Raw genomic sequence first — 19,971 nt, forward strand, 5'->3', positions numbered from 1 at the left:
CCCACCTGCATTAGTACCACAAGCCTCTGGCCAAGGTGGGCAAGATGCATCTCAGTCAGCCAGAGGGGTCCCTATTGAGCAATAAGAGTTGTCGTGTCTCCCCTCCCCCCCACATCCCCAGGGCTTTCTCTTCTGCAGCACCCTCAGCACCAGGGAGCAAAAAAGAGTGGGGCATTCTCTCCCCTGTGCTGACTAGCTGCTAGCTCCAATCCCCACCTGCCCTGCATGCTCCATCCCTCATCTCCCCTACCCATTTCTATGGCCCCGCTCCCTCCCTTGTCTCCTCATCTAGCAAATCCCCCTGCACCCATGAAAGTCCTTCTGAAGGATTAAACAAAACACGCAGCACTCAGTGACATTTACACCTGTTGCTCTGCACGTCTGTTACGCCCCCTTCCCTCCTTGGCTCTGGTCTGTTTTGGATGGAAACTCTCCAGGGAAGGGACTCTCTAGTACTCTGTCTGGCCAGCGCCTGGCACAATGGAGCCCCATCCTCAACTGGCCCTTAGCTGCATAGGTGCTACCATAATACAAATAATAAAGAACAATAAGAATTGCCCTACTCCCCTCTCCCTGGGGCCAATGCAGAACAATATCGCTAAGTCACGGGGCTGGGCTGCTGGTTTTTCTTCACTGAATTCAGTAGAGCAGTGCTTGCCTGCACCAGTGTGGAATTTGGCCCATTTGCCACCCCCAACCAGGCCAACAGTCCAAGTCCTGCTGTGTGTCCCTAGGACTGTGGTCAATGTTTGATGTTATAGAGGAGGGCATAAAAGTCACCTTAGACAGCAGCCTGATTGCGCAATGCTGAACAAGGAGAAAAAATTCTTCCCTAACGTCAGCAGTGATCCGCTTCATTCCATCCCAGCGCATGAGACAGGATTATGCTATAGTCTTAGCCTGCAGGGCCACCAATTTCATCCCTGCTCGTGGAACTGTCCATCGCTTTGTTTGCTATCAAGCACAGTCTAGTGGTGTGAACACAAGACAAGGAGGGAGGAACGTCTCAGCTCTAATCACATCTCCGACCAGGATTCTCTCTGGGGACCAAGGCCCGAAAGTTCCTCTATAGCTCAGCTTCCTGGGCTGTGAAACGGAGATAACGATATTTTTCTCTGATGGGGGGTTGTGACGATTCCTTGGTCAATGTCTGCATAGCACTTTGAATGATACGGAAGGCTAAATATTCTCACTAGCTACAGTGTTTGACTCCACATTATGTGGCTGCACAGGTGTTGTCTTGGGAATCAGGTTTCCATTGCTTTGAGAATAATGGGGAACTCAGGTGCTGTTTCCTTAAAGTACTGACCCTTCCAAATTACAGACCAACTGCCAATGGGCTTTTTCTCTCCCTCCTCAACCCACAGACCAGATCTCTTCTGAGCTGTAGATTCTCACTTAACCCATCTGATATTGGTAAGGGGCTATTTTTAAACAAGCAGATATCTCCTCCCTGGAGAGCCAAATAAAACTGAACAGTGGCAGAGGCAGTTCCACACTGCAAGTACATGGCTCTCCCAGTGAGGAATCTCTTGACAGTCCCGGAGTAACAGGTAACTTCCACATGCTTTCCAAAATTAAACAAACACAGCTGAACACTGATCTAATAGATTAGGCATATCATGGTGACTGATACTTAGATGGCACTTTCCATCAGAGTATCTCAAAGCTCTTTATAAAAGTGAGTATGTATTATAATTCCCATTTTACACACAGAGAAACTGATGAACATATAGGTTAAGTGACCTGGCTACGGTCAAACAGCAAGTCAGTAGCAGAGTCAGGTCTCCTGATTCCCTTCATTCCCCAGACCATGCTGCAGCCCATGTCTCCCGATTCCCAGTGCATGAACCACTAAACTCCCTTCCTCCCTTAATCAAATCTGTATAATCAAAGAATAATTGAAGGCACAAGACCATAGGGGAGCTTTTCCCACCCAGGTGCCATATTGGCATGCTAGGTAATATTTACTTAGAAAAAGCTGGGGTGTTCCTGTTGTGGAATCTATCTAGGGCCCTGATTCTGCAGACACTCACATGCTTAACTTTACTAGCACAAGTACTCCCACTGACATCCGTGGAACAACTAACCGCGGTGAAATCAAGCATGTGTATAAGTGTTTGTAGGATGGGGGCCTCGGTCTCTATAGAATAAGGCTGCACTACACCTTACTCTTCCTGGCCCCCAATTGTACATAAAGGTTTACAGTATACCCATCAAGGAATACAGGAGCTAATTAGGAAGTACTTAAAAGTTTTATGCTGCTTAGAAACTGAGCAAGTGTGATGGGTGCTCACCAGTGGCGGATTAATGATTTTGCCACCCCTAGGCCCTGAAATAGACCACAGCTGAGGGGAATTCGGTAACCCTGGACTGATGCTGGAGCCCAGCTGAGAAGGAATAGGCAGGGCTGGTACAAAGCCAGGAAGCTGGCAGCAGAAAAAGGCTGCAGAGGGAGCCTATAGCTGCTCTCTGGAGATTTGGTTGTATTTGGCTGAATGAGTGATGACAACATTGGCCATTCAGGTGGTGTGTGTAGGTGTGAGGCCCAGGGCTGGCTCTGCTGTTTTTGCCGCCGCAAGCTGTGAAAAAAACCCGTCGCCGCCGAATTGCGGCCGGCAGGAGAGAGAGAAGTTGCCGCCGAATTGCCGCTGCGGCCAGCGGAAGGGAGAAGCTGCCGGCCCTTTCTGACCGCCGCCCTGCGCACCTGCTTGGAACGCTGGTGCCTGGAGCCGGCCCTAGTGAGGCCATGCCTACGCTAAAGAGAAAAGGGGTATTTTTAATGTTAATATCCTGGTAAAGAAAAGGCAGTTGTAGTTTTAACAGGGCCTAGCAGGGCAAGATAAACCTATACCAGCTGTTACATTCACAGCATACGCACAGAGCTAGAAACAAAACAGAAATGCCCTTGCTGGAAGGTTGAACTTTATTTCCTAGAATCCAGAAATCTAATACGCACCAAGCAAATACAGAGCTAGTCAAAGCAGGCTGCTCCCTAAAGCAGAGGAGCACAACTCACCCCACCTTGCACCAGACTGGCTCTTTTGCAGACTCACTGCTGAGGAGCAGATTTGCACTCTTCTCTAGGAGCCCCCTCATCTGCAAGCAGGAGCAGGAAACCCCTTAGAATTTAAAGTGACAACTTATTTTAAAAAAAAAAAGGAGTACTTGTGGCACCTTAGAGACTAACCAATTTATTTGAGCATGAGCTTTCGTGAGCTACAGCTCACTTCATCAGATGTATATGTATATTTTAACAAGTTTTCAATACACCACACCAACTAGGGTGACCAGACGTCCTGATTTTATAGGGACAGGCCTGATTTTTGGGTCTTTTTCTTATATAGGCACCTACTACCCCCAATCCCTGTCCTGATTTTTCACATTTGCTGTCTAGTCACCCTAACACCAGCTAACACATTTAAACCACAACTGCCTTCCTAGTCTTCTCTAGGGTGGTGCCATTGGTTAACACCTGTTAAAAACACACCTTTCCCCCCCTCTCATAATGAAGACAAGGCTGAGAGAAAATAAAATCAGAGACCAGGGCAGATCTCTATACTAGATGGTGCCATTCTAAGTGGAAAAGAGGTGACCTGCCAGCAGCCTGCCATGAGTTATTGGGAAGTCCTGGGCTCATGAGAGTTGAAAACAGGACATAATGGGTTGGGGAGGCCAGCGCTTTCTCAGCCCAGTATCCTGAAAGGACAATATTGAAGGCACAACTCTAAGATAAATGGGTTATTATGAGGCAGGAGGGGATTGTTTCTTTGAAGAGCTTCTTTTAGATGAAGCATCTTCCACAGCTGATAGGATGTTTCATTTGTAACAAGCTGCTTTGGGATCGTCCTTCTTGTTAACAGGCGGAGTGCCCATCAATTAGATTGGCCAACTAAGCCTGACACTGGCATCCTCGTGACTTCCTCACCCCTGGAGAGTACGTCATGTTGCCACCACAGAAAACAAACACTGGCAGCAGCATAGCCAGCTGGCAGCCTCCCAGCAACACAAGTATTGTAAAGAGAGAAAAGGAAGGGAAAGAGACACACTCTCAAGGGGCCAACAGCCCTGGTGAAAGGGGGGACGGTTCTACTGACTTCAGTGGAGCTGAGCGCACTTACAGTTGGGCTGAATTGGACCCAATATTAGGGAGCCGCGGAGAGATGGAAAAGGCTGTTGGACCAGAAGGACCAATGACTGATTCACAGTTAAAGGGACCAGAGTCTATTTCAAATCTAGTCCACTGCAAACAGTAGCTGCGGGTTCTGACAGCTCCCTCTCCTGCCCCCTTTACAATCCCACCTGCCTGTTTTAGAAATGTTTCTCTTCCCCCCAGTTGCTGTACGGAAAAGCTCCCAATATCAAGAGGAAGTGACTGTCTCGGGGGGGGGGGGGGGAAACAGTGACACTGACGAGACACAAAGTACCGTCAAATGTACAAAGCATTAGTGTGGAACTGAGTCGAGTCACACAAACCCTGTGTGGTCCTGCCATGTCCCTGCAGAAGAGGAGGCACTCCTGCACTGGGAGCAGAAGAGATTCCATGTAGGCTCTAGCCACGTCCCAGCATTTACAGGGAGGGGGAGGGTGGTGTATGCAGGTGCCTTTGCAAGGTCAGCGCATCCCCTACCATGCCCAGGCACCTGTGTGTGACACCATCTTCCTGCTGCCCTGTGCTGTCCGGCCACATTTTGTGAAATGGGAGTGGGACACAGGGTGACACTTCTTTTGCTTGGTAGCTAGGCCATGCCAGAGTGGTGCTTGAGGAGGAAGTGGGCATGCAGCTTTGCAGAAGCAGAGCACCCCTCATGGGGCCCTTATGGGGGAGGGCAGGAACTCACACTGCTCTTCTTCCGTTTGAGTCAAAACCACCAGAACAACGTAATATAAAGCTATATATCTACCTACTCCATCTTCTTGTACTATACCCCCCATGAAATCAACCAGAGTCACCAAGGTCATATCCAGACAACTCTAACCCTGCCCTCTGTGAAATACCATGAAAATCAGGATGCACCCATCTCCTGGATAAAAAACTTCCACACTGCCATATTGGAGGCTTCAGTGCAATGGGCTGGTCTGAGGATCTGCTCCTTTGGTCAAGCAGGGATTGGCTATGATGCATGAGAAGTATTCTCCTTGAGAGGAGGGAGGGGTGATGTATTTCGTAATGTTCAACAGCAACTGCTTTGTCATCCCAGGTGAGACTCATACGTTGTATTTGGTTGAAAAAATTATTTTTTTTTGAAGCAGAAAAGAATTTTATTTGTATAACACTTACAAAGAATCACCAAAAAGGAAAAAACAAAACTATGCAACAAAACAAAAGCAATTGCAAGGTATAACACAGCAGCCTTCAGGAGGGAGAAGTGTTCAGGCTAGCCTGGGCCTAGAGCAGGGGGGGCTTCCTCGACACTCATGGTCTTCCACCCTCCTGAGTTACCTGGTGGCCTAGAGCGGGGGGGCTTCCTCGACACTCGTGGTCTTCCACCCCCTCGAGTTACCTAGTGCCATGCCCAGTGTCACCGATTATTCCTCTCCTGAGAGTGCCTGACAAGATGGGCACAGCTGCGGGATGGGCAGTTTGGGGGGGGAACGTACACCCACGTGTGATAGGACCCCTAGTAAGTGACTGTGATGATGGTATCCACAGCGGCAATGGCTGGGTCTGGGGTCTCTTGCTCTTCCCCTCAATCAAAGGGTCAGACGGAGGGAACCGGACGGGGTCACCGAGCAGAGAACCTCGGACAGCGCCCACCGGTCCTCAAAGGCATCAAGGGAGTCGGTGGACGCCACCCAGAGGAACTCCACCCAGATAAGTGAATGTACTGAGGATCGGAAAATGGCCCTACAGTCGCAGGATGCTTCATTGGCCAACCTCTTCTCTCTGGTTTTATAGATGGCTGTTTTAGCTAGGGCTAGGAGGAGGTTAACCAGGAAATCCCACGACTTTGTGGGGCCACGGATGGGGAATGTGTAAATAAAAAGGTGAGGGGAAAAGTGCAGCCAAAGTTGAAGAAATGATGCCAACAACACAGAACTACTAGATCCTGTGTGTTAGGGCAACAGAGGAGGAGAACTCTACCACTAGGTGGTGCTGTTACATGAGCGAAAAAGAAGATGCCAACAACAACCGGTAATAATTGACTGTAAAGTTCTGGGCCTATGTGGGTTAAGAATAAAAGGGAGAGTGGGGAAGAGGATTGTTTTGGCTCAGTTCCCTAGGAGGGCAGGGTGTAGCCCAAAGGCCACTTTGGGTTTGTCTAGAATCTAGACTAGAATTTAAAGGTGCATTGTTAAAATGTGCTATCTAACCTGTTCTAGCTAACATATTAGAAGTGTAGCATAGGCAAGGTGGTGTACATTTTAACACAGTGGTTCTCAACCAGGGGTATGTGTAACCATGGGAATATGCAGAGGTCTTCCAGGGGTATGTCAAGTCATCTAGATATTTGCCTAGTTTTACAACAGGCTACATGAAAAGCACTAGTGAAGTCAGTACAAACTAAAATTTCACAAAAAGAAAAACAAAGTAAAACTATTTCCCCATGTTTATTTCCCCACCCTCCACCCCCCACTGTTCCTCAGATGTTCCTGTTAACTGCTGGAAATGGCCCACCTTGATTATCACTACAAAAGGTCCCCTCCGCCCCCCCTCCCCCGGTAATAGCTCATCTTAAGTGATAACACCCATTTTTTCATGTTCTGTGTGTATATAAATCTCCCCACTGTATTTTCCACTGAATGCATCAGATGAAGTGAGCTGTAGCTCACAAAAGCTTATGCTCAAATAAATTGGTTAGTCTCTAAGGTGCCACTAGTACTCCTTTTCTTTTTGCGAATACAGACTAACACAGCTGCTACTCTGAAACCTAAAATTTCACAGACACTGACATGTTTATAAAAAGAAAAGGAGGACTTGTGGCACCTTAGAGACTAACCAATTTATTTGAGCATAAGCTTTCGTGAGCTACAGCTCACTTCATCGGATGCGTACTGTGGAAAGTATAGGAGATCTTTTTATACACACAAAGCATGAAAAAATGGGTGTTTACCACTACAAAAGGTTTTCACTCCCCCCACCCCACTCTCCTGCTGGTAATAGCTTATCTAAAGTGATCACTCTCCTTACAATGTGTATGATAATCAAGTTGGGCCATTTCCAGCACAAATCCAAGTTTTCTCCCCCCTCCCCCCCCCCACAAACCCACTCTCCTGTTGGTAATAGCTACAATCCATAGGTGATCTTCCTGATAACACCATCCTGGCCACTATGGATGTAAAAGCCCTCTACACCAACATTCCACACAAAGATGGACTACAAGCCGTCAAGAACACTATCCCCAATAATGTCACGGCTAACCTGGTGGCTGAACTTTGTGACTTTGTCCTTAAGCATAACTATTTTACATTTCGGGACAATGTATACCTTCAAATCAGCGGCACTGCTATGGGTTTCCACATGGCCCCACAGTATGCCAACATTTTTATGGCTGACTAAGAACAACGCTTCCTCAGCTCTCGTCCCCTAACGCCCCTACTCTACTTGCGCTATATTGATGACATCTTCATCTTCTGGACCCATGGAAAAGAAGCTCTTGAGGAATTGCACCATGATTTCAACAATTTCCATCCCACCATCAACCTCAGTCTGGTCCAGTTCACACAAGAGATCCACTTCCTGGATACTACAGTGCTAATAAACGATGGTCACATAAACACCACCCTATACTGGAAACCTACTGACCGCTATTCCTACCTACATGCCTCCAGCTTTCACCCTGACCACACCACACGATCCATTGTCTACAGCCAAGCTCTGCGATACAACCGCATTTGCTCCAACCCCTCAGACAGAGACAAACACCTACAAGATCTCTATCAAGCATTCTTACAACTACAATACCCACCTGCGGAAGTGAAGAAACAGATTGACAGAGCCAGAAGAGTTCCCAGAAGTCACCTACTACAGGACAAACCTAACAAAGAAAATAACAGAACGCCACTAGCCGTCACCTTCAGCTCCCAACTAAAACCCCTCCAATGCATTATTAAGGATCTACAACCTATCCTGAAGGATGACCCAACACTCTCACAAATCTTGGGAGTCAGGCCAGTCCTTGCCTACAGACAGCCCCCCAACCTGAAGCAAATACTCACCAGCATCCATATACCACACAACAGAACCACTAACCCAGGAACCTATCCTTGCAACAAAGCCCGTTGCCAACTGTGCCCACATATCTATTCAGGGGACACCATCATAGGGCCTAATCACATCAGCCACACTATCAGAGGCTCGTTCACCTGCACATCCACCAATGTGATATATGCCATCATGTGCCAGCAATGCCCCTCTGCCATGTACATTGGTCAAACTGGACAGTCTCTACGTAAAAGAGTAAATGGACACAAATCAGATGTCAAGAATTATAACATTCATAAACCAGTCGGAGAACACTTCAATCTCTCTGGTCACGCGATTACAGACATGAAAGTTGCAATATTACAACAAAAAAACTTCAAAACCAGACTCCAGCGAGAGACTGTTGAATTGGAATTCATTTGCAAATTGGATACAATTAACTTAGGCTTGAATAGAGATTCGGAGTGGCTAAGTCATTATGCAAGGTAACCGATTTCCCCTTCTTTTTTTCCTACCCCCCAACCCCCCTCAGAGGTTCTTGTTAAACCCTGGATTTGTGCTGGAAATGGCCCACCTTGATTATCATACACATTGTAAGGAGACTGATCACTTTAGATAAGCTATTACCAGCAGGAGAGTGGGGTGGGGGGAGTGAAAACCTTTTGTAGTGGTAAACACCCATTTTTTCATGCTTTGTGTGTATAAAAAGATCTTCTATACTTTCCACAGTACACATCCGATGAAGTGAGCTGTAGCTCACGAAAGCTTATGCTCAAATAAATTGGTTAGTCTCTAAGGTACCACAAGTACTCCTTTTCTTTTTGCGAATACAGACTAACACGGCTGTTACTCTGAAACCTGACATGTTTATAGCGCTCTATATACTATTCAGCAGTTCTCATTTTAATGGGGTCACCAAGGCCAGTCTTAGACTTGCTGGGGCCCAGGGCAGAAAGCCACACGGGGCTGAAGCCAAAGCCCAAGTTTTTAAGAGAGGTGAAATTTGGGGTACACAAGACAAATCAGGCTCCTGAAAGGGGTACAGTGGCCTGGAAAGGTTGAGAACCACTGTTTTAACACATGATAAACGGGTCAAATGGGTGGGAGCTTAGACTTTCGAGTGGTGTAACATGTTAATGTTTTTGCTGCCTTGTCTACACTAGGCTTTTCAGAGTGGGTTCTTTCGAACATGGTCTGAGATCCCCCCTTGAAATCCAAAGCCAAAGTGTCTCTCGGGGCTAATTTCTTCGAAGAGCTCCTTTTAGACAACAAAGCTTTCCTAAGGGATTGTTAGTGGCTCTTTAGAAATCAAACATCCCAACATCACCAATTAGATTGACCAAGCCAGCCTGACACCGGCATTTGCATGACTTCCTCACCCCGGTTCAGCCCTGATGTGAGGGGACAAACTTCTATTGACTGGAATGCTGTTGCATTCACTTACACCATGGCTGAATTTTAAAGAATGTAGAGAAAAGAACTTTGGAACCTAAGGGTGTTGGTCACAGAGCTGCTGATTCAAATTGGAAGGGGGAGCATCAATTTCAAATCTAGTCAGTTTCAACTATGCTGTAAAATACTTGCAGGTTCCACAACTGCTCCTCACTGCCCCTCTTCCCCATCCATTTCCCAATCACATTTCCCTATTTGTGCAGATGCAAAGTGAGGTCTAATACTCCACTTGACTGCATTGCTCTGTTTGTATGTTGGTAATCCGATAACTTGACTGCATTGTTCTGTGTGCCGGTACTATGATAATTTTTGAATGCTGCATCCGATTAATGCTAAAATGTCTAGGAATGGTATCAATGGTCAGAAACCTGTTTATGGTGGTGAAAACTGGGGTGGGTGGGAAACGGGGCACACACAGAGCCCCTGCCATCTGGTTAACAGAGTGTCTGCTTTTACCACCTTTGTCTGTAGATCAAAAAGCCAGCTCATGGCAGAAATTAATGCCTTTCAGCATAACAACATCCCTCAGCTCTGATCTGGCCTGGTTTAAAATGTTGGCACCTTGAAAGCCTTCTCTCCCAGACAGAACCGAAATAAGGAGAATGGAGGGGGGCATGGGACAATGGAGCAAAGATGGGAATGGGGGCACAGAGAATCCCTGGAAGGGGGAGGCAGAAAGAGGGGACACTGACATAGAGAGAAGGGGGAATACGGAGAGGCACAGAATGCTGCTGGAATGAGGGGGTGGGTGGGAGGGTTGCAAGGAGTCCCTGAAATAGAGGGGACTGGGAGGGTGGCACACAGGGTGCTCATGGGGGGAATGGAGGGATGCTGAGAACTCCTAGGGCGTGCAATGGACACGGCATGCACAGGCACAGAAGCGTGACCCTCTAGTTAAAAAGATTTTCCTCTCCTCTGCTGCTGAATTAAAACCCCACACAAACAACAGCGGAAACTGACTGACTCTACCAGGGAGAGGAGGGGGTGACAGAAGTGCTGCTGATTCACATGTATTAGTCATTATCACATATATAACAGTAACATCAAGGGAGACCCCAGGATCAGGGCTTATTGTATTAGGCAATGTGCAGTCAAATGTGCGAAGCATCCAGGTGCTGCAAAGTCAAGCCATGGATGCCATGTCCCATTCTACCACATCCTGGCACAAGGGCAGTGGTGCCATCAGAGCAATGCCACATTCCATCCCGCAAGGTCCCAGCACGGGGCCCTGGTGCCATCGGGGGCGATGCCATGCCCCGTCCTGCTACGCCCCAGCATGGGGCCACGGGGGGATGCCACGCCCCGTCCTGCCACGTCCAGCACAGGGCGACGGTTGCCATCGGGGGGCGATGCCACGCCCCCATCTTGCCACGTCTGAACATGGGGGGACGGGTGCCCATCAGGGGCGATGCCACACCCCAGCACGGGGCCACCGGGGGCAATGCCACACCCCAGCACGGGGTTACCCGGGGGCGATGCCATGCCCCGTCCTGCCACGCCCCAGCACGGGGCCAACGGTGCCATTGGGGGGCGATGCCACGCCCCATCCTGCCACGTCTGAACATGGGGGACGGTGCCATCAGGGGCGATGCCACACCCCAGCACGGAGCCACGGGGCCACTGGGGGCAAATGCCAACGCCCCCAGCACTGGGTTACCGGGGGGCAATGCCATGCCCCGTCCTGCCACGCCCCAGCACGGGGCCATGGTGCCATCGGGGGCGATACCACGTCCCCCTCCTGCCACGCCCCAGCACGGGGCCATGGTGCCATTGGGGGGGCGATACCACGTCCCCTCCTGCCACGCCCCAGCACGGGGCCATGGTGCCATCGGGGGGCGATACCACGTCCCCTCCTGCCACGTCCCAGCACGGGGCCGACGGTACCATCGGGGGCAATGCCACGTCCCCTCCTGCCAACCGCCCCCAGCACGGGGCCACGGGGCCATCAGGGGCGATACCACGTCCCCTCCTGCCACGCCCCAGCACGGGGCGACGGTACCAATCGGGGGCGATACCACGTCCCCTCCTGCCACGCCCCAGCACGGGGCCACGGGGCCATCAGGGGCGATACCACGTCCCCTCCTGCCACGCCCCAGCACGGGGGCGACGGTACCATTGGGGGCAATACCACGTCCCCTCCTGCCACGCCCCAGCACGGGGCCACGGGGCCATTGGGGGGCGATACCACGTCCCCTCCTGCCACGCCCCAGCACGGGGCCACGGGGCCATTGGGGGCGATACCACGTCCCCCTCCTGCCACGCCCCCAGCACGGGGGCCACGGGGCCATCAGGGGCGATACCACACGTCCCCTCCTGCCACGCCCCAGCACGGGGGCCACGGGGCCATCAGGGGCGATACCACGTCCCCTCCTGCCACGCCCCAGCACGGGGCCCACGGGGCCATTGGGGGGCGATACCACGTCCCCTCCTGCCACGCCCCAGGACGGGGCCACGGGGCCATTGGGGGGCGATAACCACGTCCCCTCCTGCCCACGCCCCAGCACGGGGCCATGGTCCCATCAGGAGCGATACCACGTCCCCTCCTGCCACGTCCCAGCACGGGGCCACGGTGTCATCAGGGCCCGATACCACGTCCCCTCCTGCCACGCCCCCAGCGCGGGGCCACGGTGTCATCGGGGGCGATGCCACGTCCCCTCCCTGCACGCCCCAGCGCTGGGGCCACGGGAGCAGTGGAGCCCGGCCGGGCCGCTCGGCCAATGAGAGCCTCCCGCGGAAGGCGAGGCCGTGTTGCCGTGGTGACCCGCCCGGCCCCGCTCTGTGGGCTTCTAACGCCCAGTCCCGCTCTCCAGCCCCCGCCCCCGCCCGCCGCCCCACATCGCCCAATGGGGTCCCCGTTTCTGTGCCTAGGGGCTCGCTACTTCCGCTTCCCTGCGGGCTCTATGGTCTCCTTCCGCCCGCCGGGGCTCGTAGGGCGCCTCTAGCCGCCGCGCTCCTGGCTCTATGGTCCGCGCGGCCCGGCGCGCTCCCCGCTCTCCTCCGCGTCCGCCTCGCTGCTGCCGTCGGCCGGAGCCGGGGGGAGCGCGCGCGGGGGCGCTGCCGGGGGCCTGCCCGCTCTGGGCGGCCATGGAGCTGGAGGTGCCGGACGGTGCGGGAGAGCGCGGCCGAGGCCGGAGCCGTCAGCCCGGGAGGCTGGATGGGGGGGGGCCGGACTCGGCAGGAGGTGAACGGGCGGCGGATGCCGCGGGGTGGGGGGGCCTGAGGCTCTCCCCACGGGGGCGCCCGGCGGGGGACCCGTCCGGGCTGAGCGCCCCTCCCCCTCCTCCCCTCCCCCCGCACTGCCCCGGGGGGGCGCCCGTCCGGGCTGAGCGCCCCTCTCCTCCCCCTCCTCCCTCCCCCCCCCCGCACTGCCCCGGGGGGCGCCCCGTCCGGGCTGAGCGCCCCTCCCCTCCCCTCCTCCTCCCCCCCCCCGCACTGCCCCGGGGGGCGCCCCGTCCGGGCTGAGCGCCCCTCCCCTCCCCCTCCCCTCCTCCTCCCTCCCCCCCCGCACTGCCCCGGGGGGCGCCCGTCCGGGCTGAGCGCCCCTCCCCTCCCGCCTCCTCCCTCCCCCCCCCCCGCACTGCCCCGGGGGGCGCCCCGTCCGGGCTGAGCGCCCCTCCCCTCCCCTCCCTCCTCCCCCCCCCCCGCACTGCCCCGGGGGGCGCCCGTCCCGGGCTGAGCGCCCCTCCCCTCCCCTCCTCCTCCCCCCCCCCGCACTGCCCCGGGGGGCGCCCGTCCGGGCTGAGCGCCCCTCCCCCTCCCCTCCTCCTCCCCCCCCCCCCCGCACTGCCCCGGGGGGCGCCCGTCTGGGCTGAGCGCCCCTCCCCCTCCCCTCCTCCTCCCCCCCCCCCGCACTGCCCCGGGGGGGCGCCCGTCCGGGGCTGAGCGCCCCTCCCCCTCCCCTCCTCCTCCCCCCCCCCCCCGCACTGCCCCGGGGGGGGCGCCCGTCTGGGCTGAGCGCCCCTCCCCTCCCCCTCCTCCTCCCCCCCCCCGCACTGCCCGGGGGGCGCCCGTCCGGGCTGAGCGCCCCCTCCCCTCCCCTCCCTCCTCCCCCCCCCCCCCGCACTGCCCCGGGGGGCGCCCGTCCGGGCTGAGCGCCCCTCCCCTCCCCTCCTCCTCCCCCCCCCCCGCACTGCCCCGGGGGGCGCCCGTCCGGGCTGAGCGCCCCTCCCCTCCCCTCCTCCTCCCCCCCCCCCGCACTGCCCCGGGGGGCGCCCGTCCGGGCTGAGCGCCCCTCCCCTCCCCTCCTCCTCCCCCCCCCCCGCACTGCCCCGGGGGGAGCGCCCGTCGCGGGCTGAGCGCCCCTCCCCTCCCCTCCTCCTCCCCCCCCCCCGCACTGCCCCGGGGGGCGCCCCGTCCGGGCTGAGCGCCCCTCCCCTCCCCTCCTCCTCCCCCCCCCCGCACTGCCCCGGGGGGCGCCCGTCCGGGCTGAGCGCCCCTCCCCTCCTCCTCCCCCCCCCCCCGCACTGCCCCGGGGGGCGCCCGTCCGGGCTGAGCGCCCCTCCGCCTCCCCTCCTCCCCCCCCCCCGCCGCACTGCCCCGGGGGCGCCCGTCCGGGCTGAGCGCCCCTCCCCTCCCCTCCTCCTCCCCCCCCCCCCGCACTGCCCCGGGGGGCGCCCGTCCGGGCTGAGCGCCCTCCCCTCCCCTCCTCCTCCCCCCCCCCCTGCACTGCCCCGGGGGGCGCCCGTCCGGGCTGAGCGCCCCTCCCCGCTCCCCCTCCTCCTCCCCCCCCCCCCCCGCACTGCCCCGGGGGGCGCCCGTCCGGGCTGAGCGCCCCCTCCCCTCCCCTCCTCCTCCTCCCCCCCCCCCCGCACTGCCCCGGGGGGCGCCCGTCCGGGCTGAGCGCCCCTCCCCTCACCCTCCACTCCTCCTCCTCCCCCCCCCCGCACTGCCCCGGGGGGCGCCCGTCCGGGCTGAGCGCCCCTCCCCCTCCCCTTCCCTCCTCCTCCTCCCCCCCCCCGCACTGCCCCGGGGGGCGCCCGTCCGGGCTGAGCGCCCCCTCCCCTCCCCCTCCCCTCCTCCTCCTCCCCCCCCCCCGCACTGCCCCGGGGGGCGCCCCGTCCGGGCTGAGCGCCCCTCCCCTCCCTCCCCTCCTCCTCCTCCCCCCCCCCCGCACTGCCCCGGGGGGCGCCCGTACCGGGCTGAGCGCCCCTCCCCTCCCCTCCCCTCCTCCCTCCTCCCCCCCCCGCACTGCCCCGGGGGGGCGCCCGTCCGGGCTGAGCGCCCCTCCCCTCCCCTCCCCTCCTCCCCCCCCCCCCCGCACTGCCCCGGGGGGCGCCCGTCCGGGCTGAGCGCCCCCCCTACCCCAATAATGTTTCTTGGGCAAAATCCCTCCATGCATCGAGAGGAGGGATCGCTCAGTGGTTTGAGCATTGGCCTGCTAAACTCTGGGTTGTGAGCTCAATCCTTGAGGGGGCCATTTAGGGATATGGGGCAAAAATTGGGCACTGGCCCTTCTTTGAGCAGGGGGTTGGACTAGCTGACCTCCTGAGGTCCCTTCGAACTCTGATATTCTATGACTCTCTCCTGTGGGGGCCCCCCTTCTAAGAAGCGAGCCTGGGGCTGCTCCGCTCTGCAGGGTGGCACTGCCCTGAGCCTGCCCTGCTGCTCACTCTTCAGGAGTCGGGAAGGGGGCAGCTTGGGGTGGGGAGCCCCTGGAGCTGGGCGCTCTGGGTGGTGAGGAAGACCCTGCAGCTCGGGCGGGGAGGGGCATTGAAAGTAATGTACTAATGGCAGGGGCAATCTGGGCTGCCCCTGGTTTGTGGGGAGGGAATAGTGCAGTGCAGCAGCTTGTAGAATGAGAGAGGTGGGAGCCCCATTGCTTAGCAGTAGGACATCAGGGGATGGTGCCTCGTCTACACAGGACTGAGCCTTGGCGAATAGGGCACAGTCTTTCGTTACTGAGATGAACTAGATGGGACTGAATAGGCTTTCTCTGTCATCTCTCTTGAAAGGAGAGTGCTGGAATATCAGCAACATGCAGGGTCTTAGGGAAAAATTACCCTTCTTCTCCCAACCAAATACTAGGAGGTGACATCTGAGCAGACAAGAAGCCTATTGCTGCCTGGGTTTGTTGGCTTTTCTTAGCCCTCCTGTCCCTGTAATATCTGTGTAGCCTCACAGGCATTTTTGACGTTATCCTTGCAACATCCCTGCATGGTAGGGGAATGGTAAACCACATTTTATAGACACTAGGGCTTTTAAATGACTTGCCCAGGGATCACACACCAAGTCTGGGTTTCAGTCCTGTGCACCAACCACAACTTTCTCTGGAAAGTGCGCATCCATTTGGCTCTGTTCCTTTGATAACTACAATGTTATGTTCATATTCATTCCCATAGAGAATGGGATGGGAGGGGTCTCCTCTCTTGCATCCCTGGTCTTCATTGCTTTCATAGAATCCTAGGAGATGAGGGTTGGAAGAGACCTCAGGAGGTCATCTAGTCCAACCCCCTGCTTACTCAAGCTCTTCCTCTGACCTCCCCCCTGTAGCCCGTATAAGTTGTGAGAACCTTTTCCAGTCACAGGAAAATATTTCTGTCAAGTTATCAGTTCATCTTTTCCAAAGCAAGATCAGAAAGCTCTGCTTTCTCAAGGCTGCTTGAAAGTGATTATAAGGCTGGAAACAAGCTCCTGAGGAGGCCTGGCTATTACTGATAATATTAAATGAATTTGGGAGTCTCAAATTGACAAAATCAGAAACACATTGCTGGGCAAATCCCTGTGCATCTGTTCTTGCTCGCTGACTTACAGTTCATTATAACTTTACAATTTTTAGGTTCAGTTTTTCATATGACCATGGTGCAACTATTCCAGGTTGTTAAGCGGACAACAACTCCCATTGTGGGTCCCTTTCAGAGAGATGCTGAGTATCTCTGGCTCTGAACACTGAATTTATTCATAGTATTTAACAGAACCAGCTAAATTTTGATGTCACAACACAATGATCTGATTTCTTTTGGGTTTTTAGAGGCAGTAGAACTTAAATAATCTACTACAGAAATTGGTGGAGATGCCATCTAATGGGGTTGGCAGTGTTTAATAAGCCAAATGTTGTAAAAGGTGGTCGTAGCCACACTTCTAGAGACTCCCAGCCGGGCCATGCACTTTCTGCTTCAGTTGGTCAGTACTGCTAGGATAATGGAGGGAACAACTGCATGTGGCTTGCTGCAAGAGAGATCTAAAAAAGTAAATCAGAGATTTTTCTAGGCTTCCTTTTCTGGAGCACAGTGTGAGGCTTGTTTAGCAAGATGCGATACAGGCAGCAGGCTTTATGGCTTTTGATGCTGAGTAGAAAAAAGAAAACGCTTTGTCACAAAGCAACAAAAATCTCACTTGCTCTTTTGATTTTTTTTTTTTTTTTTAAATCTCTTTAATTTCCTAAGAGTGTCGGAGGACAGCAGAATATTATTGTGATGCTTAGGACACAGCAAGGAGTCTGTGGAAGCTATGGCTCAGCTGCTGACTTAAAACAAAACAATGAGTGGATAATTTTTTTCCTTCTCCAAAAAAAGCACACTGGCTGACCTAAAGCTGTAGGAGATCTAGTCTCATTTGACTAGCACCAGGCAGATACAGGGCAAAGAATAATGTTGTCAATGTTTTCATTTGAAAAACTGCTTACTCGGTACTTACATAGCTTTTTCCAAGTGTGCCACATGACTAGATATAGACAGGTCCCTGCCCTGAAGTGCTGACTGTTAAAATAGGTAACCGGGAATGGGGGTAGATGGGCAGCACACAGAAACGTTTTAAAAACATTGTCAAAAGAAAGTTTGACCTAAGCCTGACTGCATGCATTCTTCTGTGAAATATTCCCAAATGCATGGTTATGGCACGCTGTCACCATAAGGACTACACTGAAATCCTGTGAGGGCAGGGCACTGAGTGAAGTAGCGGGGTGCGTATGTGTTTTGAGAACTTGCATTCCTATGAATGGGAACGCTGTTCCTTTGCTTCCAGGCATATTTTGGGATGGATTCCTCCCAGATAGAACTTCTCCTTGTCTCACCCTCTGTTTCTCCACTAGCAGTTTTCCTACATTTCCCACCATTGTAGCTGCTGTACACAAATGCTGATTGATGTGATGGTTAAAGCTTTGGAAACTCACTGCACCAGCACCCGTTGCTGCTACATTAATGGAAGATTGCTGGTATAGACAAAAGCCACTTTGCAGTTGGATTGGCTGAGAGCTGTGCTTCCTTATTAAATGAACTTGACAGAGTTAATTAACAGCCTTGTCCAGGTCAGTAAAGGCCTCCAGAATGCATGGGGAGAAATGGCATGATGTGAACTTCAAGGAAAGAGAGGACTCAGTATGCACAGGGACGTAACTAGAAGTCATGGGATGGAAGTAAGAAGAAATTTGGGCTGAATATCAGAAACATTTTTCTGGCAATCAGATGGATTAAATTGTGGAGGGATTTCCCAAGGGGAATTTTGGAAGTTTCATGATGTCCGTGGGGAAAAAATCACACTTGACATTGGCAAGCAGGAAGTGCTCATTCATGAGCACAAGGGTCTCATTCATCAACTTCTGCAGAGTCTGATCTTTCTTCCTCTGCTCCTCCCCCCCCCCCACCTGGTTTTAGCCATTGTGGGGGGAGGGATAGCTCAGTGGTTTGAGCATTGGCCTGCTAAACCCAGGGTTGTGAGTTCAGTCCTTGAGGGGGCCATTTAGAGGTCTGGGGCAAACACTGGGGACTGGTCCTGCTTTGAGCAGGGGGTTGGACTAGATTACCTCCTGAGGTCCCTTCCAACTCTGATATTCTATGATTCAGAGAACAGTTTTGAAAATTGAATCACATGTAAACTGATACGGTACCATTTTCCTGAGTCTGCAGACTGTCTAGCCTGGACAGCTGCATGCAGTTTTACCAAGCAGCACTTGAGGACTTCACTGAGTTTTGCTGTGAGCGGCAGTGAAAGTGGTGAAAATCCCATTATCTTCACATGGCAGGTCTTCGGGGAAGCTCTGATAAGCAGCAGTAGTAGTGGCAGGCCCCGGAGTTACTCAGAATGGAGTACCTGTCCCTAGAGCATGGTTGGGAAGGGTGAATAGCAATGACCTCATCCTTCTCTCCTCCCTCTATTAGCAGCATCCAGGAAGCTCTGAGGGAATGAGAAGAGTCCAAAAACTCCTTGTAGGGAGTGGGGCTCAAATTATTGGAGACCCCAACTACATAATGGCGTTACAAAGATGGTGCCCCCAAGCAGGGTCCAAAGGCAACATACTTGTAGGAATCGCAGCAGTTTAGGGAGGTGAGGCCTGGATTTCTCTCTCACCCCACGCCATCTTTCTGATCTCTCTATCTAGTTGGTGTTTGGTCAGTTTTTCAAGTCTTGCCCCATCACTTGTGACTCTTAAAAGCTAGACTGGGCAAAATACTAGAATCCTCCAGTGTCTAGAGGGTGAGCCCTCTATTTGTCAGGAGATGGGCTAGATGATCTAATAGCTGGATTCCATTATTTGGCTCAGTACAGTGTTTCTCACTGTCTGCTTTCTCCTCCCTGGAGACAAAGGGGGAGTGCAGGGTGGAGTCTGTTCACTCTTAGGTGTTCACCCTCTTAGCCTCCGTGGACACTGGCATTATAGCTTCAGTCAATCTTGACATGTTGGTGTTAGGGGTGCTGGTTAGAACACTATTACAATGAAGTGTTTGCTCATTGGTGGAAAATCTCTTCCTCAGCCCAAAGATAAAATCATAAGTAACTTCACAAGGGATGTGGGAAATGGTTTTATCCAGTGAGCAGATTAAAAAGCTGAGATAAGAAGTCTACCTGCAGGCCAGAAACAGTTCAATCAATCAGTGTGGTGGAAAAGGAAATTGGAGAGGTCGCTCTGGGAATGGAAAGATCTTATAAGCTTGAGGAAGAATCAGATATAAATATCATCCCACGTGTGATGAAGGTTCAAAGCATGGTGCTGTGGTGCATGCCCACTGCCCTTGGAAACGGTGCCAGTTAAGGTGATGGTGGCTAGTTAGAAGACCCCCACCCCCAGACCCATTGACATTTTATAGACCCTCTGCAATAGCTTCTCCCTAAGTCAGCCCAGTACATAGCCTATCTGTGGCAAATTAGAAGAAAGCCTTTGAACTAAAGTTATAACTGGTTTAGCAAACTAATTGCCCCTTTAAATGAGAATAGGCAGGAAGTGAACACGAAGGGCTGGAGGATTTCTAGTGGAGGTTGAGAGCTGAGGAAGGACCATAAGAACTAGAGACTTTCCGGCTTGGCACTGAGTATTCTAGCCACTCTTTTAAAATATTTTGGACTTGCTTTTTTTTTTACTAACACTTTGGCTTAGCCAGCATTGATCTGTATGTAACAGCTAGTTGCATAATCCAGTACTACTACTTAGCATATGTGCAACA

The 19,971-nt window shown here is 53.6% G+C and overlaps 1 protein-coding gene across 2 annotated transcripts in view; it reads left to right on the forward strand.

The window, feature by feature from the left end:
- The first annotated feature begins 12,575 nt into the window (after positions 1-12,575).
- Positions 12,576-19,971, forward strand: part of PIP5K1C (phosphatidylinositol-4-phosphate 5-kinase type 1 gamma) — a 74,240-nt gene continuing 66,844 nt past the window's right edge. For both annotated transcript variants that reach the window (XR_013348725.1, XM_077841798.1), the window contains exon 1: positions 12,576-12,779. Coding sequence is in view for 1 of the 2 variants with exons in the window: in XM_077841798.1 (XP_077697924.1) it covers positions 12,683-12,779 (97 nt within the window). In the remaining variant the exon portion in view is untranslated. The remainder of the gene's footprint in view (positions 12,780-19,971) is intronic.

The sequence above is a fragment of the Eretmochelys imbricata genome, chromosome 25 (assembly GCF_965152235.1).
Source record: "Eretmochelys imbricata isolate rEreImb1 chromosome 25, rEreImb1.hap1, whole genome shotgun sequence".
NCBI lineage: Eukaryota > Metazoa > Chordata > Testudines > Cheloniidae > Eretmochelys > Eretmochelys imbricata.